This window comes from Mobula hypostoma, chromosome 5 (genome assembly GCF_963921235.1).
Source record: "Mobula hypostoma chromosome 5, sMobHyp1.1, whole genome shotgun sequence".
NCBI classification, from domain to species: domain Eukaryota; kingdom Metazoa; phylum Chordata; class Chondrichthyes; order Myliobatiformes; family Myliobatidae; genus Mobula; species Mobula hypostoma.
Genome location: NC_086101.1, coordinates 118,653,257 through 118,680,566, shown reverse-complemented (window position 1 = coordinate 118,680,566; position 27,310 = coordinate 118,653,257). Strand labels below are relative to the sequence as shown.

General features: G+C 47.9%; 1 protein-coding gene across 1 annotated transcript in view; it reads right to left on the bottom strand.

Moving 5' to 3' along the window:
* The window catches only part of LOC134347333 (voltage-gated potassium channel subunit beta-2-like), a 52,287-nt gene extending 25,470 nt beyond the window's left edge, over window positions 1-26,817 (bottom strand). Inside the window, exons 1-9 of the mRNA XM_063049730.1 lie at window positions 26,528-26,817; window positions 25,950-25,993; window positions 21,373-21,410; window positions 19,555-19,634; window positions 10,701-10,745; window positions 9,051-9,095; window positions 6,839-6,882; window positions 3,304-3,390; window positions 918-1,003 (exon numbers count right to left, since the gene is read on the bottom strand). Of these exons, the coding sequence (XP_062905800.1) occupies window positions 918-1,003; window positions 3,304-3,390; window positions 6,839-6,882; window positions 9,051-9,095; window positions 10,701-10,745; window positions 19,555-19,634; window positions 21,373-21,410; window positions 25,950-25,993; window positions 26,528-26,817 (759 nt within the window). The remainder of the gene's footprint in view (window positions 1-917; window positions 1,004-3,303; window positions 3,391-6,838; window positions 6,883-9,050; window positions 9,096-10,700; window positions 10,746-19,554; window positions 19,635-21,372; window positions 21,411-25,949; window positions 25,994-26,527) is intronic.
* Window positions 26,818-27,310: the final 493 nt, after the last annotated feature.

Sequence of the window (27,310 nt, the reverse complement as noted above, 5' to 3'; positions counted from 1 at the left end):
GGTGGGGGTCAGGGTCGGTGGGATTAATTGGCCACTGGAATTGACCCCCTAGTGTGCGGTTGAAGGATCAAATCTGGAGGGAGCTGTTGGGAAGGTGGGAAGTGTGAAATCGGGAAGGTTGCTATACAGACCAAACTCAACTTGGATGGGCATCTTGGCCTGCATCGATTTGTTGGGCTGAAGGGTCTTCTTCTGTACCAGGTGACTCCATGACTCAGAACTGAACTCATTATGATCTAGCACCTTTCTGCTCACCTGCACTGCACTCTCTCTTTTGCTGTAACACTTCATTTTGCATTCTGTTATTGCTTTACCTGGTTCTAACCCGGTGATATGTATGAACAGTATGTGGTAGGCAAGATGTATATCAGTGTAAAAGGCAGGCGAGAGTGGATATGGGACCGCTGGAAAACAATGCTGGAGAGGTAGTAATGGGGGACAAGGAAATAGCAGACGGACTGAATAAGTACTTTGCATCAGTCTTCACTGTGGAAGACACTAGCAGTATGGTGGAAGTTCTAGGTGTCGAGGGGCAGAAGTGAGTACAGTTGCCATTACTAGGGAGGAGGTCCCTGGGAAACTGAAAGGTCTGAAGGTAGATAAGTCACCTGGACCTGATGGCCTACACCCCAGGGTTCTGAAAGAGGTGGCTGAAGAGATTGTGGAGAGAGTGGGGTTGACAGAGAAATGGATTGGCCATGATGAAATGGTGGAGATAACTCAATAGGCTGAATAGCCCAATTCTGCTCCAAAGTCTTGTGGTCTAAGATAAACTTTTCACCGTACCTCATTACATGTGACAATGTTAAATGAGGACCAACAGCAGGATTAGTGTGAATGGGTACCTGCTGGTCAGTGTGGACTCAACGAGCCGAGGGGCCTGTTTCTACTTCATACGACTCCATGAAGTCACTCACCATGATCTCCACTGCTCTCCACCGAGACGTCCCCCAGTACATCGCCTCGCCATGGTTTATCAGAAAGGTCATGGCCCGGACAATCTCTGCGGAAACAGGAGACAGGTCACACAGTGAGGACTACCTCACTGATGGAGCACGGATCGGTACTGACCCCGCGTCTCGCCGTCCACTCGCAACCCGTGGGTCAAACACAGAGCTGGCTCCGCCTCTCTCCAACCACAGACGCTGTCCGACCCGCCAAATCTGAAATCTGAACACGCAGAAGATGCAGCAAACCGCATCTGTGGAGGGAGGGAAACAGGCCAGCCACCCTTCATTATACATTACTGGTGTAACCCCACAGCTCAGGAACAGGCCTTTCGGCCCATCGAGTCCATGCTGACCATCAACCACAAAGATCCCATATTATGCTCAAGTGTAGCGGTTGGCACGATGCTATTTCAGCTCAGGGTGTTCTGGAGTTCCGGTCAATTCCGGCCTTGTTCTGTACATCCCTGTACATCCTCCCCCAGAATATACGTGAGTATATTCCCCAGGTGCTCTGGCTTCCTCCCACAGTCCCTGGAGAAAACTAATCTCCTGGTGTTTGCCAAGCCCAAATGAAGCCATTCCCTAAAAACATAATGGGAGTACACAGAATGGGAATAAAGGCAAGAAACTCTGTCCACAAACAAAAATAATGTAAACTTAATCTATTATTTTGTAGAAAATGCAAATAAATAAGCATTCCCATCCATTTCCAACACCCCCCACCCCCTGATTCACACACTCGTCATCGTTTGTGCCATGTAGTATGACGTGGGCAATCATGGTCATGACCATGATTGTTTTTGGTCAATTTTTCTACAGAAGTGGTTTGCCATTGTTGTCTTCTGGGCAGTGTCTTTACAAGACAGGTGACCCAAGCCATTAACAATACTCTTGAGAGATTGTCTGCCGGTTGTCAGTGGTCACATAGCCAGGACTTGTGATATACACCGGCTGCTCGTACGACCATCCACCACCTTCTCCCATGGCTTCACGTGACCCTGATCGGGGGGGGGGGATAATCAGGTGCTACACCTTGCCCAAGGGTGACCTGCAGTCCAGCAGATAGCAGAGGGAAGAAGCACCTTACACCTCCCTTGATAGAGATGTACCTCCACTCCGCCACCCACCCACACAATTTTAGGGTGGCCGATTAAACCACTCTTTATCTTGCTCACCACTTGCTGCTTTCACTTCAGATTTACAACATCTGCAGGCTGTTGCTGTTGCATTAACTAGGAGGACCCAACTCCTACCCCACCACAGTGTGACCCCTCACTCACGAGGGTGAAAGGCAGCAAAACCAGACCCCAGTCAATAGCTACCTTCCACAAAGAAGACTCTCGACCGGGGAGCAGAGTTTCCTGTGGGTGAAAACGTGCATGTGTGAGTATAGCACCAAGTATTATGTGAACATTACCTCCGCCCATACTGGCTGGATGAGGGGTGGGGGGAGGTCTCCTCATGGAAGGAGGTCCCCACAAAACCCCAGTTGTAGATTAATAAATAAGCAGCAACACATGAATACAGCCACAACCACAGGCAGACACAAGCTCACGTATTCAGGAAGCGGCAGACATGTTCAAAATGGTCACCATGGTAACACAGCGGTTAGTACGGCATTATTACAGCTCTGGGTGTCAGAGGTCAGAGTTCAGAGCTCAATCCCAGTGCCCTTCAGTAGGGATTTTCCGAAAGTTTTTCTCCGGTTCCTCCCACAGTCCAAAGATGTACCGGTCCGTGGGGTAATTGGGTATTGTAAATTGTCCTGTGACCAGGCTAGGGTTAAATCAAGGGGTTGCTGGGTGGTGTGGCTCAAAGGGCTGGAACAGCCAGGTCCATGCTGTACGCAATCACTCAATAAATAGATTGATGAACAGAGAAATAGACAGATAAATAGAGAGCGACACAGACTTATAAAGGGATGAATAAATAAACAAACAAGTTGGTGTATACACACACTGTATAGACACACAAACACATGCAAATGTATACAAACATGCCTGCAATCACACACACCCTCTCACTGACACTCATCCTACTCTAAGGCAGTCCCTGGGGTCCGAGGCGTCTGATGAGGTCAATGTAGGATCTGCAGATGTTGGTTAATGCCCCCCACACCACCATATCCCTCCCCCACACAGCCCCCAGTACACACCCTGTCCCACCAGAACAACGGATCTCTACCCTAAGCACACAGCCCCCCAGCACTCCGTCCCAGAAATCTCAACCTCACCACAGACTCTGGCCCCTCCACAAGCCCCAAACTCACCATAGACCCCATCCTCCCCACACACCCCATGCCCCCACACGTTCAACACCTACTAAACTGCCCCACCACACACCCTGCACCCACCGTCCAAGGCGGTGTTCACGTCAGGCCTGTTAGCGAAGACAATGTCGACGTACTGGAGCTGCAGTCGCTGGAGGGAACCCCTCAGGCCTGGGGTCAGAGACACGGGTTACACAGGGGCCGGCTGAGATCGCCACGGGGGCACCGATCCACGACCCAAGCTCACCTCTGCGAAGCCTACTCTCCAATCCCACTATTGATTCAACCACTTCCCGGGACCTGTACACTGCTAACCCCGACTTGCCCTTCTTTCTGTCGACCCGAGTGTGCGTGGGGCTGTTTGAGGGCACCTAATGGTGTGGGTGGGGTGCAGTAACAGTCACGAGAGACTCTGCACAGGCTGGAAATCCGGAACAGGCCACACAGTGGCCAAATAGCACAGCGTTTTGCAGTACCAGCAAGCTAGGTTCAAATCCCACTGTTGCCCGTAAGCGGTTTGTACATTCTCCCTGTGACCACGTGGGCTTTCTCCCACAGTGCAAAGGCCTCCTAGTTGGTAGGTTAATTGGTCATTGTAAATTGTCCTGTGATTAGGCTAGGGTTAAATCGAGGGATTGCTGGGTGGCGTGGTTCAAGCCAGCGGGCTTATTCTGCAGTGTACCTCATTAAATAAACAAAATATGCCAGTGATATTAAACCTGATTCTGGTCAATGCTGCCTGACCTGCTGAGTTCCTCCAGCATTGTGTGTGTGTGTCCATCTCTCATAATTTTAATAACCTCCACAAAGCTGTCCTCATTCTCCCACATTGCAAGGAAGAAAGGGGTTACTGAGAATGGCTGGCGGGGTTAACACTGAATGGTAGGTTCCTGAGGGGTGAGGTAGGACAGAGAAATCCGAGGGTACAGGCACCTGGCTCCCTGAAAGTGGCGACACAGGTAGACAGGGTGGGGAAGAAGGGTGGCCTTCGTTGGTCAGGGCACTGAATATGGGAGATCCTGTTACAACTGGACAAGACATTGGTCAAGTCCAGTTTATTGTCATTTAACTATATACACGTATACCGTCAAACAAGACAAACGTTTCTCCTGACAGTAGTACACATAACACACGGTAATTTAGGAGAGTAAGAATTAAATCTGCAAATGTTTTACGCATAGATAAACAAAGTAAAGTGCATAAATTAAATTTTCTCGGGTACAGTATAGACTACCTGGTGACACTTCGAATGTGATGTGACCGCACTTGGAGCATTGTGTGCAGTTCTGGTCATCAGCGGTACAAAGGATGTAATTATGCTGGATATGCTGCAGAGGAGATTCACCAGGATTTTACCAGAACTGGAGAGCTTCAGTTACCAGGAGGGACGGTTTACCCTGGAGTGTAGGAGGTGGAGATGTGACCCTTATAGATCCTACCATTGATGGTAGAATCTCAGGTGGTGACAAGAGGGTGTACAGGAGTGAGATATGCCAACTAGTGGAGTGGTGTCACAGCAACAACCTGGCACTCAACGTCAGTAAGACGAAAGAGCTGATTGTGGACTTCAGGAAGGGTAAGATGAAGGAACACATACCAATCCTCAGAGGGATCAGAAGTGGAGAGAGTGAGCAGTTTCAAGTTCCTGGGTGTCAAGATCTCTGAGGATCAAACCTTGTCCCAACATATCGATGTAGTTATAAAGAAGGCAAGACAGCAGCTATACTTCATTAGAGAGTTTGAAGAGATTTGGCATGTCAACAAATACACTCAAAAACTTCTATAGTTGTACTGTGAAGAACGTTCTGACAGGCTGCATCACTGTCTGGTATGGAGGGGCTACTGCACAGGACCGAAAGAAGCTGCAGAAGGTTGTAAATCTAGTCAGCTCCATCTTGGGCACCAGCCTACAAAGTACCCAGGACATCTTTAAGGTGCGGTGTCTCAGAAAGGCAGCGTCCATTATTAAGGACCCCCAGCACCCAGGGCATGCCCTTTTCTCACTGTTACCATCAGGAAGGAGGTACAGAAGCCTGAAGGCACACACTCAGTGATTCAGGAACAGCTTCTTCCCCTCTGCCATCCAATTCCTAAATGGACATTGAATCCTTGGACACTACCTCACTTTTATTTTAATATACAGTATTTCTGTTTTTGCTTGTTCTTTTAATCTATTCAATATGTGTAATTGATTTACTTGTTTATTTATTAGTGTTTCTTTTTCTCTTTGCTAGATTATGTATTGCATTGTACTGCTGCTAAGTTAACAAATTTCACACGTTGCCAGTGATAATAAACCTGATTCTGAGTTCCATAGAACCATGAGGGGTGCAGACAAGGTGGGTGATCACAGCACGACTCCAGGGTTTGGGGGGGGGAGGTCTAAAACTAGAGGGTACAGGTTTGAGCTGCGTAGAGAAAGGTTTCAAGGGAATCTGAGGGGCTTCTTCTTCACGCAGAGGATGGTGGGTAATTGGAATGAGCTGCCAGAGGGGGCAATAGAGGCTGGTACAATTACTGTACATGGTGTTAATGACATTTGGACAGGAGAAGACTAGTACAGGGGTTCCCGCCCTTTTCTATGCCACGGACCAATACCATTATGTGAGGGGGCAATGGACCCCAGGTTGGGAATCCCTGGTTTAGAGGGATAGAGAAAAACTGGGGCAAATGGGACCAGTTCTGGAAGATAGCATGGTTGGCATGGATGAGATGGGCTGAAGGCCTGTTTTCAATGTGTATGACACTATGGTGGAGAGACTGGGTCTCAGAGCACAGAAAGCTGAGGGGAAGGTTTGACTGGAAGTATCGAGGGGTTTTGGCACATCAGCTCCCTTTGGCAGAGGTGATGAGGATAGGGAGGGGAATGGTGACAGGAGGAAAGGAATTTTCTCCACAGTGTGTGGTGTGAACCAAGAATATGTGTGGTGGAGCTGATTTCTGCAATGGCTTCAAAATGAAATGGACAAAAACATGGCGAATAAGTTGGTCATGGGGACACGGCCGGAGGTGGATCCACTGAGACAGGAAGGGATGAATGGCCTCCCTTCCATACTGTAATCTCAACAACCCAACTTCATTGGCTGTAAGGGTTCAAAGGAGGTTCATAAAAATGATTCCGGGATTAAAAGACTTGTCATATGAGGAACATTTGATGTCTCTGGACCTGTACTCAGTAGAATTCAGAAGAATGAGGGGGAATCTCATTGAAACTATTGAATGTTGAAAGGCGTTGATAGAGTGGATGTGGAGAGGATGTTTCCTATGGTGTGGAAGGTCGGGGGATGTAGCCTGAAAATAGAGGGGTGTTCCCTTTAGAATGGAGATGAGGAGGAACGTCAGTAGTCAGAGTGGTGAATCCGGAATTTGCTGCCACAGGGGTTGTGGAAGCCATGTCATTGGGTATATTTTAGGCAGAGGTTGATAGATTCTTGATCAGTCAGGGCATGAAGCGATACTGGGAGAAGGCAGAAGATTGGGGCTGAGAGAGAAATGGATCAGCCATGATAAAATTGTGGAGCAGACTTGATGGGCCAAATGGCCTAATTCAGCTCCTATATCTTAAGGTCTTATGGTCTAAGGCAAGGCCTCAAGGACGTGGAGAACGCGGGCTGTGTACCTTCGATGATGTGTTTGCGGGAGAGTCCTCTCTCTGTCTCCGCCCTGCAGAAAAGGGAAGAAATGTAAACAGGTAAGTCGTGGACACAGTCAGGTAGGTTCCCATTAACTTGGCATCAGACACTGTGGGCACAATTGGCTGCATCCCAGGTACAGGCTGTCCACCCTTGAGGACATCTACAAGAGGCAATGTCTCAGGAAGGTATGTCCACCATCTGGGCCGTGCCCTCTTCTCGATGCCGCCATCGGGCGGGAGGTACAGGAACCTGAAGACACACACAGCTCCAGGTTCAGCAACTGTTCCCTCCCCACCACCATCAGGTTCCTGAACCAACCTGAAAAATCTGAACACCACCTTGGACTGGATTACTCTCTCTCTCGCTCCCTTGCCATTTATGCTGGTGTGGACAGGTCTACCTTGTTCTGTAAATTACGTATGTATAATTTATGTTAATTTATGCTGGTGTGGACAGGTCTACCTTGTTGTGTAAATTACGTATGTATAATTTATGTTAATTTATGCTGGTGTGGACAGGTCTACCTTGTTGTGTAAATTACGTATGTATAATTTATGTTAATTTATGCTGGTGTGGACAGGTCTACCTTGTTATGTAAATTATGTATGTATAATTTATGTTAATTTATGCTGGTGTGGACAGGTCTACCTTGTTCTGTAAATTACGTATGTATAATTTATGTTAATTTATGCTGGTGTGGACAGGTCTACCTTGTTCTGTAAATTACGTATGTATAATTTATGTTAATTTATGCTGGTGTGGACAGGTCTACCTTGTTCTGTAAATTACGTATGTATAATTTATGTTAATTTATGCTGGTGTGGACAGGTCTACCTTGTTATGTAAATTATGTATGTATAATTTATGTTAATTTATGCTGGTGTGGACAGGTCTACCTTGTTGTGTAAATTACGTTATGTATAATTTATGTTAATTTATGCTGGTGCTTGCTTTGCACTGTCCGCTGCTGCAAAAAGCTAAATATCACCGTGCTGACCCTGAATCTCTGTGTTTCTGACAACAATGAATTTAATCCACGCGGTTTGTGCGTTGGACTTCCTGTAGTTCATGTTACGATGTATTTCTGATTTCCGGTCACTCCATTTTTTGTTGCTGTTTTCATTTGATCTGTGGGGGCCTACAGATAACAAACTACACAGCACTAGATTGCTAGGATTGAGATGAACTGAATATGCCTGGACTCTCCCAACGATGCCTTTGTGGGTCGGTGTTTTATATTCTGTGCTTTTGGCTTGTTTTTTTTGCCCTTTGTGTGATTTGGCTTTTGTTTCTGTGCGTTAGGGGTGGGGGTTGATGTTTTTCTTTGAATGAGTTCCATGGTGTTTCTATGTTTTGTGGCTGTCTGAGGGAAAGACGAATCTCAGGGTTGTATACTGAATACACACTTTGATAATAAATGTACTTTAAACCTTTGAGTAAACCTAAACTAGAATTTGAGTCGAAGGGCCTGAACCTGTGTTGTACTGTTCTATATTCTAAAAATTCTCCGAGTAGTTCTGGGATGATGACGACTCTCTTTCTCTCCCTCCATTGAGGTAGGAGCCTGCTGTTCCACCCCTCCATCAGTTATTCTGTGCAGGCAGAACTAAACCAGACCCTGATCGGGTACTGAGAGAGTTGTCAGTCTACAGACGGCATCTCAGCCCCAGCTTAACACGGTCCTCCTCCCTACCTCGGGAGTCCAACCAGGCTGTCCTCTACCCCAACCACAAGACAGGTCAGTTGAGGTGGTCTTGCCAGGGTATACATGGGCCTGAGGCTGTGGGGGACCTAGGGGAGGGGAAATTAGGCTGGAGGGCTGGGGTTTGGGGAGATCATAAGTCTCAACCTTCCTTGCAATAAATGCTCCGTGATCTCCCTGGTGGTTGCCACCCTGAGTGAGTCTGTGAATCTAAACCTCCTTTCTCCCGAAAACTGCTCAAGATTGATCACATGTCGGGCTGGAGCCAGGTTCCGTAATTTATCCGCAAGGGAAGATTAGCGTGGGTCATTATCCCACCTGCGGGAAGTGGGGGGGTATCACTGGTGATGCCAGCATTTATCGCCCATCCTGAATGGCCCCCTGAACCGGGGAGAAGTTGGGAAGAAGAGCAGGTACCAGGACTACACAATGTGTTAGTCAGCGTCTGCAGAGAGAGAAGAGGCGAGCTTCGGCTGCAGGGGGATGATACTCACTGTCCGCCCCAGTAGAGTTTGGTGGAGATCACAAAACTGGAACGTCTGTGGGGGTGGGTGGGGGACAGACAGAGAAACTTATGTTAACGAGACAAAAAAATACCCCAAATTCCCATTGAATTGATAAAGAAAGACTGAGGAGACTTTGGGTTTGTCACCAAAATTACCAGTCCCATCTCTCAGATTACCATTTCATGACGCAGGAGGCTTTCTAAGGTGTTAGCCACACCACATTTGAAATATTATGAGTAACAATGGACCCTGTATCTAAGACCATGAGATATAGGAGCAGAATTAGGCCATTTGGCCCATCAAGTCTGCTCCTCCATTTCATCATGGCCGATCCATTTTCCCCTCTCAGCCCCAATCTCTTGCCTTCTCCCCATATCTCTTCATGTCCTGACTAACCTAGAATCTATCAACCTGTTCCTTGGCTTCCATTTTCCACTCTCTGGCTAAAGGAACACCTCCTCATCTCCGTTCCAAAAGGTCGCCCCTCTGTTCTGAGGCTGTGTCCTCCAGTGTGACAATCCAGCACCATGGGAAACATTTTCTCCACATCCACTCAGTCGAGGCCTTTCAACATTCAATAGGTTTCAACGAGATCCCCCCTCGTTCTTCTGAAAGGACGGATATGCTAGTTCAGAAGTATGATTTTTAGGAATGGAAGGGTTAACATATGAAGAATGTTTGCTGTCTCTGAGCCTATAATTGATGACATTTAGAAGGATAAGGGTGGGGTGGGATCTGCTGGATATACAAGGGCCTGGATAGAGTTAAAGTGGAGAGGTTGCTTTCATTGGTGTCTTGAGATCCAAGGGCACGGCCTCAAAATAAAGTGAATTTAAAACTGAGTCAAGGAGGGAATTCTTCTGCCAGAAGAGGGGTGATTCTGTGGAATTCATTGCCACCAAAGGCTGTGGAGGCCAAGTCACGGAGTGTATTTAAGGCAGAGAATGATAGGTTCTGATTGGTAAAGAGGTTAAGGGTTACAGGGAGAAGGCAGCAGAATGAGGTTGAAGAAAAATCAGCCATGATTGAATGGAAGAGCAGATTCAATAGGCTGAATAGGAAATACCCTGAATTTTGTGGTCATTCAGCCCATCAAATCTATTGCCAGCCCTTGTGCAGTCTCAGCAATCCCATTACTTTTCTGTCAACGCTCACTGAACCCACCCCTCACCCACTTCCTAGGGGAAAACCTCCTGAGGTGAAACCCCACATGCTACACCGACACTCACACACATACACACAACGCCGAGGTCAGGACTGAACCCGGGTCTCTGGGACGGTGAGACCAGTGGCTTTACCCATGTTTACAGCCCCCTGTGCCACCCACGTGTCAGCCAGTAAATACGCCCTGGTGAGCTGAAGAGCCTCTTCTGGTGCCCAACACACCTTAAGACATAGTTAGGCCATTCGGCCCATCAAGCCCATTCCACCATGAACACATATTCTCCGTGCAGGAGTCTGTGGGATGGGGAACTGGTGGGCATGCGTGATAGGCAACAGCAGGGATACAAGGGAATAAGCAAGGTGGGTGGGTCTGTTGGGATTCCTCATCTAGGAACCTGTATGGCCTCAACAGGCCAAATGTCCTCCTCCTCGGCCATAATGAGATAGAAGATAAAACATTAAATTCACCCTTACCTCCATCCTTTCTTCTTTATGATGTTTCCCAGTGTGACTTCAGCCCTGGTGTGGGACAAGTGACAAAGAAAGGGTAGGGGAGAGTCAGACAGAGAGGACAGTACATGAACAGGCCCGGATTCAGATCGGCTTATTGTCAGAGATACCAGGGTGCGATGAAAATCCTTGTTTGCCTGCAGCTCACAGAGTAACCAGGGCACTGGACAATAATAAGTACGATGACGAGGGCAAAACAGCGGCTGGTGCAAAGATGCTGTACTGTGCAGTTGTCTTCGGCTCGTGTTGTAAACATAGTGAGGGTGCCTAGGAGTTTTGCACAGTATTGTATTTGCCAACGTGGAGTGGAGAGAGAGTTTGTATGTCTGACAGGAGCTAAGGATGTTGGGGATGGCGAGGGTGGCGTGCTGTGGGAGGGGTGTGGGACAGGTGGCAGAGGTGGAGTGCCTAGGAAGGGGCCAGGAAGAGTGGCACGGGTGCAGACACACCCAGCTCTGAGGCATCAGGCAGGGTCATTTGATTCCAAACAGTTGGTTTATTGATCATTACAGAATGTCTCTCTGTAATGATCAATGCCCTCCCCTCTCCCTGCCCCCTTCCCACTCTCAGTCCACAATAGAGACACAGATCAGCAGCAGGTTTATCATCACTGACATGTCATGAAATGTGTTTCTTTTTTGTGTCAACAGTACAGTGCATTATATAAAATTACTACAGTACTGTGCAAACTGATGAGGCTCATGAATAGAAGGGGGTAACAACACTCACTTGGTCTGTTATTGAAACGTTCCCACAACTGATAAACTTACTTTAAGGACTCTTTATTGAGAGGTGATTTGATGAACATATACAAAATTATGAGGGGTATAGATAGGGCAAATGCAAGCAGGCTTTTTCCACTGCAGTAGAGTGGGACTACAACTAGAAGTCAAGGGTTAAGGATGAAAGGTGAAAAGTTTAAGGGGAACGTGAGGGGAAACTTCTTCACTCAGAGGGTGGTGAGAGTGTGGAATGAGCTGCCAGCGCAAGTGGTGCACGTGAGCTTGATTTCAACATTTAAGAGAAGTTTGGATAGGTACATGGATGGTAGGGGTGTGGAGGGCTGTGGTCCAGTTGCAGGTCAATAGGAGTAGGCAGTTTAAATGGTTTGGCATGGACTAGATAGGCCAAAGGGCCTGTTTCTGTGCTGTACTTTTCTATAACTCTCTCATTATCTCATCTTCTCATTATTTATTGCTATTTATTTTATTTGCATTTACACAATTTGTTGTCCTCTGCACTCTGGTTGATCTTTCATTGATCCTGTTATAGTTACTATTCTATAGATTTGCTGAGTATGCCCACAGGAAAATGAATCTCAGGATTGTATCTGGTGATGTGTGTCTACTTTGAGAATAAAATATACTTTGAAGTTTACACTTTGAAGAAAGACTAAAGTAGCAACAACTGAAGACGCAGAACTGAGAGGATCTGTCGTGGGCATTTTGCTGTTCCGTACCAGAGACAGAAATGCAGACCCTGAGCCAGACCGGGGGCATGACCAAGGAGATGGCCAAGGAGAGTCAGAGACAGAGGAACTTCATTACTGCCCTGACGCCAGCGGTGTGACGGTCAGTCAGTCAGTCCTGGGCCCAACACATTAATGGAAGGTGGAAGAGAAGTGGGTGTTCAGCGCTGACCGATCGCGTTTGACCGGTCTCTCTCTCTCGCTCTCACTCGATGCTGTTGGAGGATGGTGCCAGAATCTTGGGCCTTAGGGAAGGTTTAATGACATAGTACGTGGACCGGACTCTGTGGTTCATGTTACGATGTGTTTCTGGTTTCTATTCACTCCTTTTTTTTTTATTGCTGTTTTGTGTGATTTTAATCCAGGCAGGCTGACTGCAGCCTGCAATCAAGAAAAGACACAGTGCTAAATTGAACTGAACTAGACTGTTTTAATGACTCTGTGGTTTAAATTTTTACATTCTGTATTTTTCACTCATTTTTGCCATTTACAGTATTTGTTCTTTTTTTGTGTTGGGGGGTCTGATATTTTTCTTTGAACGGGTTCCATGGTGTTCCTTTGTTTCGTGGCTGTCTGTGTAGAAGACGAATCTCAGGGTTGTACACTGCATACGTACTTTGATAATAAATGTACTTTGGATCACGAAGAAGGTACACCAGTGGCTATACTTCATCAGGAGTTCGAGCAGATTTCTTATGTCACCAGATTCCTGCAGATGTATGGTGGGGAGCACTCTGGCCGCCTGGTACCCATCCACAGGACTGAGAGAGGCCGCAGACGGTTGTAGACCCAGCAGCTCCATCACGGCCACAACCCTCCCCACCCTCGAGGGCACCTACACGAGGCGGTGCCTCAAGAAGGCAGCCTCCATCACTAAAGACCCTCACCATCCAGGACATTCCGCCTTTTCACTACAGCCATTAGGGGAAGGTACAGGAGCCGAATACCCACACTCAACGATTCAGGAACAGCTTCTTCCCCTTCGCCATCAGATTTCTGAAAGGACATTGATCCCATGAACACTACCTCACTGTACTTGTTTGCATAACTTACAGTATATTTTAATAATGTAACTTGGTACGCCTGCACTGTAACACTGCCACAGAATAACACATTTCACAACTTACATCAATAATAAACCTGATTCTGAAGACTCCGAGAATGTGGCAGCCCACTGGGAACAGGATGTGAAAGGGGCAACTGGTTCAGGGTTCTGTCCCCACCTCTTTCACATCTAATGAACATCAACCTAACTAATACCATCTGCCTGCACGTGATCCATATTTTACCATTCACTGTCTGTTCCTCTGTCTCCATTCCACTGTGTTCATAGTCCATTCCCCCATTCCCTGTCCGTCCCTTCCGTTTCCCGTCTGTCTCCTTGATCCCTGTCTGTCCCCTTGTTCCCTGTCTGTCCCCTCCATTCCCTGTCGGTCCCCTTGTTCCCTGTCCATTCCCCCATTTCCCATCTGTCCCTTCCATTCCCTGTCTGTCCCCTTGTTCCCTTTCCCTCCCCTCCATTCCCAGTCTGTTCCTCCATTCCCTGTCTGTTACCCATTCCCCATCCATCCCCCCATTCCTCCACTGCACATCCATAGAAATTTGTAAGAGTCAAAGTGACATACTTTCAACTCACACACTGCCTCCCATTCAGAGAACAATTCAAACATATTTTTCAAGTAAAAAAGAGCATTGAAGAAAACAGTAAAGAAAATTCTTGACTAACTGCTCAGTATTGGTTTCCCCAGTTTTATATAGCCCTCTCTTTCTGTCTGATTCCTTTTGATAAAATGTGCTAGTTGAAAATTTTCCGATGACATTGTGTGCCTGAATGATCAGTCTGGCACACCAGTCTGTCAGCACAGAGCGCCAGCGTTCAATCCACGGCAGAGATCCCATTTCCCCATTCCACTCCCACTCTGACCTGCTTCACCGTTACGGTGAGGAACAGCACCTCATCTTCTGACTGCACACACCGCAGCCTCCCAGGCTCAACATCGAATTCTCCAGCTCTGGGTAACTCACTCCTTCATATCACCATCTGACTGTTCTGACGAAGGGCTTTGAGCTGGAATGTTGATAATTCTTTCCTCCCCCGCAGGAGCTGCTTGACCTGCTGAATTCTTCCATCAGATTCAAAGATTTTAAAGTACATTTATTATCAATGTATGTTCGCAGTATACAGCCCTGAGATTTGTCTTCCAACAGACAGCCATGAAGCAAAGCAACACCATGGAACCTGTTCAAAGAGAAACATCAAATCCACCCCCCACTGTGCAAAAAAAATCACACAAATGAGTGAAAAACACAGAATATAAAACACAAAATCGGAGAAGTCCAGGCATATTCAGTTCAACTCAGTGTTTGTTTTCTGCAGGCTGCCCCAATTCAAAATCACCCAAAATAGTAACGGAAAAAAATAGCGATCACATCATAATGTGAACTCCAGAATCAATCCACAAACCACATGGAATAATCTTTGCCCAAGACCCAGGACTCCAGTACCACCCTCCGACAGCATCGGAAAATCTTCCACTATCTCTGTTGCTCCAGGTTCCAACCGTTGGTCACACTGGTTACCTCAATGTGTAAGAAGCTGCGGGGAGGCGTGGACTCACCCAATACATCACGGGAACGTCCCTCCCCACCATCGGTCGTATTCACAGAAGTCACTGACTCAAGAAGGCAACATCCATCATCAAAGATCCCGCCGTCCGGGCCACGCCATCTCCTTGCGGCTACCATCGGGCAGGAGGTACAGAACCCCGAATTCCCACTCCACCAGGTTCAGGAACAGCTACTTCCCTTCATCAATGTTAGAACCAACCGGGAAAACCCTAATCACTCCCTCTGTATGGCAACACTATGATTGCTTTACACTACAGCGGAGCTTGTTCTGTCCTGTAGAAGGGTCTCAGCCCGAAACATCGACTGTTTACCCTTTTCCATAGATGCTGCCCGGCCTGCTGAGTTTCTCCAGCATTTTGTGTGTGTTCAACCGATTCAATTCAATTCCAGTTTAACTGTCTTTCGACCATAATTGAATACCCAAACAAGACAGCGTTACCTACAATCAGACAGCACAAAGCATACATACCACAAACAAGATAGCAAACACAAAGATACCACTAAGATACAGCCATGCAAAAAAAGAGAGCCATGACTGCTGCCCAAATCTGCAGTCGACCACAATACAGCTCGTCTTCTGCTGAGCAAGCACTAGGGGGCAGCACCAACTCCAGTCTGGACGCCACGCCACACCGCGCCCCCCCCCCCCGGTGGCGCGCACCAGCTTCGACGCCCCTGTCCTGTTGGTTGTAAACAAGTGACACTGGGGCCAGAGGCAGCAGCTTCCCCCGCTGTCCGTCCCTGCTGTAACGCCAATAAACCAGTGAATCAAACTTCCACACTAACAACGTCCAAAAGGGTCTTGCGATCACAAGAAAAGTGACCGAGATAATCACTCACTATTAGACTGCTTTGACGCAGACAGCAGCACAATACGCAGTTTCTTCGCTTTCTCCACCAACAAGCCACTCGCTGATGGGGTAGACCTACAGTACTTAAAGTTCTTAATGTCTATTAGGATCTTGTGCTTTTTAAAGATATGTTTAAAAAGGACAATAACCTCTTTTGTTGACCCGTAGAAGCTACTGCGACTGAACACACACACTGCCATCTTACTGGAATCCCACATCCTTTGCAATACAATTAGTTTCTTTCTTGAATTTTATGTTTAATTTATGTTTTTCTTGTGAATGCTGTTTATATGACGCTATGTGTCTGTGATGCCGTGGCAAGGAGGTTTTTTATTACACCTGTGCATCCGTTGTCTCGTGCAGGTGACAATAAGCTTAACTTTACAGTCTCTCGTGTCTCCTCTGCCATCATTTTGTCCTGGCTTCTCCAATCTTCTCTCAATACAGGAGCCCCTCAGGGCTGTGTACTGAATCCCCTCCTTTACTCCCTGTATACCCATGACTGTGTCACCACCCACAGCTCCAATCTGCTGATTAAATTTGCTGACGACATTACATCGATTGGCCTTCTCTCAAACAATAACGAGGTGACCTACAGGGAAGAAGTCATCTCTCTGACACAGTGGTATCAAGAAAACAACCTCTCCTTCAATGTCACAAAAACAAAGGAGCTGGTTGTGGATTACAAGAGAAGTGGAGACAGTCTAACCCGTATTGACATCAATGAATCTGGGATTGAGAGGGTAAACAGCTTCAAGTTCCTCGGCATCCACATCACCGAGGACCTCACATGTTCTGTACACACCAGCTATGTGGTGAAAAAGGCACAACAGCACCTCATTCACCTCAGATAGTTGAGGAAATTTGGCATGGGCCCCCAAATCCTAAGAATTTTCTACAGGGGCACAATTGAGAGCATTCTGACTGGCTGCATCACTGCCTGGTAAGGGAACTGTACCTCCCCTAATTGCAGGATTCTGCAGAGAGTGGTGCAGACAGCCCAGCGCATCTGTAGTTATGAACTTCCCACGATTCAGGACATTTACAAGGACAGGTGTATAAAAAGGGCCCATAGGACTATTGGGGACCCAAGCCATCCCAACCACAATCTATTCCAGCTGCTCCATTCCGGGAAATGGTACCACAGCATAAAAGCCAGGACTAACAGGCTCCGAGACAGCTTCTTCCACCAGGCCATCAGACTGATTAACTCACGCTGATTTGAGTGTATTTCTATGTTACATTGACTATTCTATTTATTATAAATTATTGTAAGTTACTATGACTGCACATTTAGATGGGGATGTGACAAAGATTTTTACTCCTCATGAAAGGATGTAAGAAATAAAGTCAATTCAATTCAATTCTTCATTAGTATGGCCTAACCCTGTATCAGACCTCATCATCCTCTGACCCTTGACCTGACCCCTCCTCCCAATGCAGCCATTCTGTTGAATCCATAATCCCCCACTCTATGTCTGTATTCCTCAGAGTTCAGAGCAACGATGGGCGACTTTATAGAAATATCTCCGACCCTGAGGGGATGTGACAGGATGATGTGGAGAAGTCTCCACCAGCAGGAGAGTCTCAAACAAGGGCACAGAGTTAGATGCTGGAGTGGGGGGGGATCGATGGGGAGACAGACATTTAATACCAAGGTGTGTTAGGATCACCTTCTTACAGAGAGGGGTGAACCCCCGGAATACTCTAGATGCTTTTTGAGAGTATGTGCCCAAATTGGTGAAAATCTTCTAAAAATTCTCTCAGTTGACATGGCAACATTGAGCAGAGATTATTATTGAATTAGTAACAGTAATTGTGGACTCTAAAGTAAAAGGAAGAGGTCTGTTGTATACTTGTGTGTATTCATTGTTTAACTATTAATAATAGTATAACAGAAACAGATTGAAATTAAAGAAGCGCTTCAGAAACCATCATCAAAAATTAATACTAATAGTTTAAAAAGACAATTTCTAAATAGTATTGTGGAGACATGGTTAGCACAATGCCTAATCATACCTGTGACCCAGCTTCAATTCCCGCTGCTGCCTCTGTGGAGCTTGTATGCTCTCCCCGTGACCGTGTGGGTTTCCTCCGGGTGCTCCGGTTTCCTCCCAAAGGGGTACCGGTTGGTAGGTTAATTGGTCATTGTAAATTGTCCTGTGATTAGGCTAGGGTTAGATTGGGGATTGTTGGGTGGCGTGGCTCAAAGGGCCATTAGGGCCTGTTTCCACACTGTCCCACTTTCAAATCTCTTACTATCTCTTCCTTCAGTTAGTCCTGACGAAGGGTCCCGGCCCAAAACGTCGACTGTACCTCTTCCTATGGAAGCTGCCTGACCTGCTGTGTTCACCAGCAACTTTTGTGTGTGTTGCAAATAATTTAGTTCATTTCTAAATAGTATTGTTATTGTCACTATTTACTATCCAAAAGATTAAAAATAGAGGTTTTCAAAACGTGTCTTCCAACCTCACGTGTTCTCGTAACCGTGTAGCTGGCACCGAATCAGTGTGAGACATCACACTGCTCTCGGGTGTGAAAGATCATTTGCTGCTTCATTTGGCAGTAAGGATAATCGTTATGTATCTTTTTATTGTGGTGGGGGTTTAAAGAATTGAGGGTGGAACTGCATGCTGTGTGCCAACATAATTTTTGTGCTTGTATGCCATAGATTTGCCACCCCTGTGGGTTGTGGAGGCCAGATCACTGGGGGAGAATGTGAATTAAAGAGGAGATGGATAGATTTTTGAAAGCTCAGGGAATTGAGGGTGATGGAGAACTGGCAGAGAAGCGATGAACCCTGGGGCCGATCAGCCATGGAATGGCGGGGCAGGCTCAAAGGGCTGAATGGTCTCCTCCTCCTCCTGTTTTCATGTGTTCTTACAAATTTAAGACTACCTTCTTCCTCAACTCCTCAGTTGTGACAAATGCTGGAGGCCTAGTAGCGAGGCTCAACTCCCAGCCTCTCCTCCCTGCTCATCTTGTTATTTATTATAAACCATTTGGCCCCGATTCTCAACTCAGTTTCTACCTCCACAAACGCTGCTTGAACTGGTAAGAATTGGTAGTGTTTTCCGTTTCTATATCAGGTGTGAGGGGTGATTCCCAGGAGAGGATGGTATGAGATCAGGGGCCTAGAGTTATAGGCCTCTGGGTCTTACCATCTGGAACTGGGGGCCTTAATCACTGTGACAGAGATCACTCACTAAACACACTCTTTACACACACACACACACACACACACACACTCTGCTGGGCCATTGTGCTCAGTGTACACACTTCAATGTCTTCCCACCCAGTAAATTGTCATAATGGGTTGAGAGTGAGCTGGTGTACTCGGGTTGGCTTTGCGGTGCCTTTCCCGCCATACACGGCAGGATATTCCATTTCTTTAGTAATAGGGCTGTGTAAATGTGTAGATGTTGTTTGTATACTGCATTTAAGGTAGATACTTCTGTTTATTTTGTAATATGATTGTAACTCCATTGTAAGGTGCACCATATTCTAACTCTTAAGTTAACTTTGTGGGTAACTGAAGACAGTATGTCCTGGTGCCTAATACATGGGTCTCATTGCTCCCAGTGGTAGGGAGAGATTGGGACTGCCAGCAGTTCACACTGAATAAAATAGTACGATGCTATTATTGAGTTTTCTGTTAGATATCTTTTCGTAAATATCGGCAGTTTTATTTTCACTAATTTTTGAAAGTTTGATTGTTGATGCCTTTGCACGAAAGTGCTAAGCAACTCCAGCCATTTTTCCTTTGGTCATAACCTACGTCTAACAATCACAAATGACATGCGAGGTGTTGTCAGACTGAATCCCACCCCCACCCCTCCCAGGAAGACGCTGGGACAGGAATATAACTTACTTGCCCGAAGTGTAGACCTCCGAGGTATCGAACAGGTTGATGCCACTCTCGTAGGCCATGGTCAGGATGTCCTCAGCAACCTGCGGGATGAGGTTTGCGCAGAGACTGAGCGAGCGATGCACAGTGAGATCCCAGAGGTTGTTGGGCTGGGAAATTAGAGAGGTTGCCACCCCATTCTGCTTTGAGTATCTGCTGTGGGATCTCCTTCATTTTCCCTTGGGCGCTGGTCAAACATCCACTTCATCAGCACTGGAAGTTTCAGTCTACATCTCTGGTGATGGACTTAAACCCAATTCTACAGGGAAGGAGACCATTCAGCCCACTGGGTCCAGGCTAGCCCCTAGATCAATTTGCTTCCTCCCCAGTTTACGCTTCCTTGCCTGCCCATCAAATCCCCCTGCTATTTAATTGTACGGGTTAATTAAAAGCAGCTAATTACATTACCAGTATACCTCTGGCTTAGAGTTGGCCCCATTGGATAACCAAGGTGGCCTATTTGGTAAGATGGGGGTGTGAAGAAAAATCAGGCACCAACACCCCCAGTAATCAAGTAAATATCCACCATGAGGCCTAGTAGTGAGGCTCAACTCCCAGCTCTCCTCATGATTTATTATACGCCATTTGACCCTTCAAGACTATCCTACAGCATCCCCATGATTCCTGTAACCTATTCCTTCTCAATTCCGCCCCCCCCCGATTCCTCACCCACACATTCAGGGACAATTTACAGTGACCCATTAACCCAGCGGCCCCACATGTGAGGAGCATTTGATGGCTCAGGGCCTCTACTCACTGGAATTCAGAACACTTATGGGGGATCTCATTGAAACCTGTCGAATATTGAAAATAGAGTGGATGTGGAGAGGATGTTTCCTGTGGTGGGGGAGCCTAACTAGAGGACACAGCCTCAGAATAGAGGGATGTCCATTTCGAATGGAGTTCAGGAGAGATTTCTTTAGCCAGAGGGTGGTGAATCTGTGGAATTCGATGTCACATGCAGCTGTGGAAGCCACGTCATTGGGTGTATTTAAGGCAAAGGTTGATAGATTCTTGTTTAGTCAGGGCATGAAGGGATACGGGGAGAAGGTGGAAGACTGGGGCTGAGAGGGAAAATGGATCAGCCATGATGAAATGGTGGAGCAGACTCGATGGGCCAAATGGCCTAATTCTGCTCCTAGATCTTATGGTCTTGTGTCATTGGAATGTGGGAGGAAATTGGAGCACCCGAGACCAGGTAACTGGGAGATATACTCAGAGCAACAATTGTGCAAGGGTTAACAAAACCAACAAGAGATTATTTCTCAATAAAACTTAGCTGGTGTGGTGTGGGGATATGTGAGCTCCTATCCTATGAGTATAAAGGAAAATACGAGGTTCCACAGTTGTTGGAAATCTTGAGCAACACACACAAAACGCTGGAGAAGCTCGTCAGGTCAGGCAGCATCCACGGACAGGAATGAAAAGTCAGCATTTCGGGCCAAGATCCTTCCTCAAGACTGGAAAGGAAAGGAATGACTTTCCAGTCCTGACAGAGGGTCTCGGCCCGAAACGTCGACTCCTTATTCCACTCGATGCTGCCTGACCTGCCTAGTTCCTCCAGCGTGCAGTGCGTAGAGTAGAAGATGTTCCTTGTCAGCTCAAGCTCAGAGTGTGGAAGCACTTGTGGCAAAGCCAGACAGGAGATGGGGGAGGGTGGTGTCACGTGGGATGAGGACAGAGCAGTGGCTGGGGCCAGAAGTGCTACGTCCAGAAGGGGAATATCTGCCTTTCCTTATTCCTATTCCCCTAGGAGCGCAAGGGAGGCCTTTTCCCACTCACCTCTTCCGAAACCTGGGAGCCAATGGTCACCCAGCTTCCTGTGAACAGAAAAAGAACAGCCAGTGAGGTCCTGCCACTCACTGGCACCGAGCCAAGGCCAGAGATTTCCACTCCCCCCCAGACGCCACCCAACTCCTCCCAACGCTACCCCTCTCCCCCCAATGACACCCAACTCCTCCCAGCACCACCCCACTCCCCCAACGCCGCCCCACTCCTCCCAACGACACCCCTCTCCCCCCAATGACACCCAACTCCTCCCAGCACCACCCCACTCCCCCAACGCCGCCCCACTCCTCCCAACGACACCCCTCTCCCCCTAACACCGCTCCCCTCACCCAACGCCGCCCCACTCCTCCCAACGCCACCCGACTCCTCCCAACGACACCCGACTCCTCCCAACACCCCACTTCTCCCAACGACACCCCTCTCCCCCCAACGCCGCCCCACTCCTCCCAACGCCACCCGACTCCTCCCAACGACACCCGACTCCTCCCGACACCCCACTTCTCCCAACGACACCCCTCTCCCCCCAACGCCGGCCCACTCCCCCCAACGCCGGCCCACTCCCCCCAACGCCAGCCCAGTTCCTTCCCCTCCCAGCTTCTCCGTAAGCCCCTCACTCCCACCTTCAGTGACCCACTCCCCATGCTCTCCTGATGGAAGTTGACAGGGTGGTGAGGACAGGTCTTTAGTGTGGCGGTTAGCACAACACTTTACAGCACAGGTGACCCGGGTTCAATTCCCGCCACTGCCTGTAAGGAGTCTGTACGTTCTCCCTGGAACCGCGTGGGTTTCTTCCAGGTGCTCTGGTTTCCTCTCACAGTCCAAAGAGACACCAGTTGGTAGGTTAATTGGTCATTGCTAATTTTCCTGAAGTTAGGCTCGGATTAAATCTGGGGATTGCTGGGAAGCGTGGCTCGAAGGCCCAGAAGGGCCTATTCTGCGCGAGATCTCAGTAAAAGACCCTCACCAATCAGGGCATCGAGCACAGGTGTCACCCACTTTTCAAACATTTGCTTTACGAAACCTCGCTGTTACGAAAGACCTACGTTAGTTACCTGTTTTTGCTAACAGAAGGTGTTTTCACTGTTACAAAAAAGGCAGCGCGCGTCCCAAGCAGCCAAGCTCCTCCCCCGGAAATGCATTCTAGCCGGCATTGCTTAAACACGTGCCTGTGAGCAGCCATTTGCAAGATGAGTTCTAAGGTATCGGAAAAGCCTGAAAGAGCTCTTAAGGGTGTTACACTTAGCGTAAAACTACACATAATGAAGCATTTCGATCATGGTGAACAAAGTAAGGACGAAGTGAGTTTGGCTTGTGGAAGTTGACGAAGATGATGATGAAGAGGTTTTGGCATCCCATGACCAAGAACTGATAGATGAAGAGCTGATGCAATTGGAAGAGGAAAGGATAACAATCGAAACCGAATGCAATAGTGAACAGACCAAAAGTGAAGTCGTCCAGGAACTGAACATGAAGCAACTGCGTGAGATTTTCACTGCAATGACTGCAGAAAAGTACGACTTTAATTTTGAAAGGCTACGTAGGTTTAGGGCATATTTGCAGGATGGTTTGACTCCTTACAAAGAACTGTATGATAGAAAAATGTGCGAGACTCAGCAGTCAAGCATACTGTCGTTTTTCAAGCCTTCCACATCAGCCACAGCAGACGACAAACCTCGACCTTCGACATTGAGGCAGGCAGACATAAAAGAAGATGACCTGGCTGCCCTGATGGAAACAGACGATGAGATGACACCCCAGTGTCCCACCACCTCAACCCCCGGGCCGCGGGCCAATACATTGCCACGGAGAATGCAGTGGTAGCTGGGACGCACCCAACATATCTTTAAGAAAAAAGCCAAAATAAACAAGCTAGTTAATTAGGTGCCACCTGGCACGTAAATGTCGGCCCAGATCAGAGGCGATTGCCGATTGTGTCGCCTCTGATCTGGGCCGACGTTTACGTGCCGGGCGGCACCTAATTAATTAGCTTGTTTATTTCGGCTTTTTTCTTAAAGACGTTCAGGGTGCCTCCCGGCTACCGCTTCACCCCCTGCATGCTTTGCAGATCGGTATCAGTCGGCTGCCCGGAGGGTGGGGACCACTGCACCACCCCAATCTGCGACAACTCAGCCTAACACACCATCATCAGTGTGCTCTGCGCTGTCTTCCCAATTCCAGTAAGTGATACTACACTGTACATACATTAATTCTACTTCATATAGGCTGTGTATTTTTATGTGTTATTTGGTATGATTTGGCAGCTTCATAGCTTAAAGGTTACTGGAGAGAGTGTTTCTGTCATGAGCGCTTGCGTGAGATTTTCGCTACGGAGAACAGTGCGTCAATGATTGTAGAAAAGTATTTCTACTTTATATAGGCTGTGTATTTATCATATCATTCCTGCTTTTACTATATGTTACTCTTATTTTAAGCTTTATGTGTTATTTGACATGATTTGGTAGGTTATTTTTTGGGTCTTCAAACGCTCACAAATATTTCCCGTATAAATAAATGGTAATTGCTTCTTCACCTTACGACATTCCGGCTTACGAACCGTTTCACAGGAACGCTCAAGCTTCGAATGGCAGGGGAAACCTGTACGGGGGCCGCGAGGTTACGTTGTGGGTGTTGGAGAGGCCACACTCGGAGTGTCGTGTTCGGTTTTGATCACCCAGCTGTAGGAAAGTTTCCATTAAGGGTGCAGAAAAATGCAAAGAAGTTACATTTGAGGGACTATAGGGAGGGATTGGGAGGACAAGGACTTCAGTCCTTGGAGCATAGAAGAGTGAGGGTGACCTTACAGAGGGGTAAGGAATCATGAGGGACATAGATCGGGTGATTACACACATTTTCTTTCCTCAGGATGTGTGGCACTGCTTGACTATCGTCACAGGTACTGAGATGGACTTGTCTTGCATGCTGTTCATGCAGATCAGAGCATGACACAGTGTTTCGTGGGCAAACAAGGTAAAACAATAACCACGCAGAATAAGTGTAAAAACTGCTGATAGGGTCAGTGCAGATGCAGTGCAAGATCATAATGTGGTCATAGGTGAGGGCGAAAGATATAGGAGGAACCTGAGGGGCAATGTCATCTCTCAGGGGGTGGTGGGTATGTGGAATGAGCTGCCTGAGGAAGTGGTCAAGACAGACACTACGGACATTTGGACAGGCTGATCAACACCTCCACGCTCCCAACCACCACTACTTCATCACTTCCTGTCGGCCCCTTTGTGTACAGCCCAGCATCAGTTCACGGACATCCAGTCTAAGTATAAAAACTATCTCATGTATTCAAATTTATTGTGTTCCTTACTACTGCACAGGATCGAAATAAGCTGCAGAGAGTTGTAAACTCAGTCAGCTCCATCATGGGCACTGGCCTCCGTAGTATCCAGGACATCTTCAAGGAGCGGTGTCTCAAAAAGGCGGCATCCATCATTAAGGACCCCCATCACCCAGGTTCTCATTGCTACCATCAGGGAGGAGGTACAGGAGCCTGAAGACACACACTCAGTGATTCAGGAACAGCTTCCTCCCTCTGCTGTCAGATTTCTGAATGGACATTGAACCCATGAACACTGCCTCACTACTTTTTTATTTCTATTTTTGCACAGCTTATTTAATTTAACTATTTAATATATCTAAATACTCACTGTAGTTCTCTATTATTATGCACTGCATTGTGCTGCAGCCACAAAGACAAGAAATTTCATGACATATGCCGGTGATATTAAACCGGATTCTGATTCTGAAGTTTTGTGTAATTTTTGTGCTGAATTGGTTCCAAGGTAACAATGATTTTGTTCTGATAGATAGTCACAGAAACGTACAGCCCTTCGGCCCATCTAGTCTGTGCTAAACCATTTAAACTGCCTACTGCCTTCAACCTGCACCACACCATAGTTCTCCATCCCCCTACCATCCATGTACCTATCCAAACTTTTCATAAACATTGAAATTGAGCTCACATGCACCACTTGCGTTGGCAGCTCGTTCCACACTCTCACCACCCTCTGAGTGAAGGAGTTTCCCCTCATGTTCCCCTTAAACCTTTCACTTTTTACCCTTAACCCATGACCTCTGGTTGTAGTCCCAGCCAACCTCAGTGGAAAAAGCCTGCTTGCATTTACCCTGTCTATACCCCTCATAATTCTGTACTGAACCCAGATGATGCTACACTAACCACAATGCTGCCCAAGACACATGCACACCCCCAGACACACCTTATTCTGTAGAAGGATGATCATGTTCTCACCAATACCCAGACAAGTCACTCTGAGGATTTTGCTGGGGGCAGCCTGTAAGTGTGCCCCCGCTTCCTGCACCAACATAGCATGCCCACGACTTACTAACCCTAATCCGTACGTCTTTGGAACGTGGGAGGAAACCAGAGTACCCAGAGGAAATCCGCACAGTCACAGGGAGAACGTACAAGCTCCTGACTGACACCAGCAGGAATTGAACCCAGGTCGCTGGTAATGTGAAGCGTTGTGCTAACCACTCTGCTGTCCGAGACACACGAATGCACAGTCAGACTCAGTTCCATGTAAGGATAGTCATGTACTCACCAATACCCAGACAAGACACTCGGAGACCTGATTTCCCCAGATTCCTGTAAAAAGAAAGACATTGAATATTTTATAACTGTTGCCAGGATCAATGGGACACTCAGCTGTAATATAGGATGAGGGAGGTGAGGATGAAGGAGGTAAAGTTGAGGTTGGGGGATGAGGTGAGATTGAGGTTGAGGAAAGTGTGAGAGGTTGGGGTTTGGGGGTAAGATTGAGGGAAGGAGGTGAGGTTGAGGATCAGGGGTAAGGTTGAGGGAAGGAGATGAGGTTAAGGGAGGAAAGTGAGGTTGAGGGGGGTGAGGTGAGATTGAGGTTGAGGAAAGTGAGACAGGTTGAGGAGAGGAGGTGAGGTTGAGGAAGGTAAGGATGAGGTGAGAGAAGTTGAGGCTGAGGGAGGGAGGCGCGGTTGAGGTTGGGGATGAGATGAAGTGAGGTTGAGGTGAGAGTGGTTCGGTTGAGGGAGCTGGAGGGGGATGTTTTTGAAGGGAGGAAGGTGTTGAGGAGGAGCAGGAGGGAAGCGAAGGGAAGGGAAGGGACGGGAAAGGGCAATCCCAAACTGGGAGCCCCCACCTCACCTGTAGACCATGCCGGTCCGCTGGGACACGGTGTCGGCCAGCGAGATGCAGCATTCGCGGAGGAAGGTCTCCAGCTTCTGCCGCTCCCAGGCTGCCCTGGCTTCCTCGGTAACCGGGTAGTCATCGCTGAGCCCGGGCTCTCGGCCCTTCGGCAGCCGGACTGGCGGTCCCATCGACTTGGACTTCTTGTTGGTGTTGAGGCCGTAGAGTTCCTCCACTGAGAACTTGCCTCCCCTCCCGGTCCCACCGCCTCCCCCTCCCGAGTCCCGGCCCGATCGGGAGACCACCATCATGCCCAACCCCTCCGGGCTCGCACTCACTCACACTCACTACCCCTACACACTCACTTTCCTTGCACGCTCACCGGCCGTACAAGATATATGCCTTGCACGCTCACACCGTGCACACTTCACACGCCGTCGGGCCAGTGCTTGCACGACCGCACGCGCGGGCGTTCACCCGTCCCTCAGTACTCACTAGCGGGTTGACACGCGGGCACACTCACACTCGCAGGCTAGCAAGCGCACCAGCGTCACTGTTCACACTTCCTCACTGCCACACTCGGAAGCTTGCACACTCAAATTCCCACGATCACGACTGCGTGCCTGACTCTCCGTGACCAAGTTACACACCCTCAGTCTCTCACGCTACCGAGTTTCCACACCTGCACGGCTGCCCGCGGGGAAGGAGCCCTGACCCTGACCCAGCCACAGATGGATAGACGGAGGACCTGAAGCATCGGCTCTCCGGGGACACTAACAGCTCTCGTGTTGCCGTGTCCGT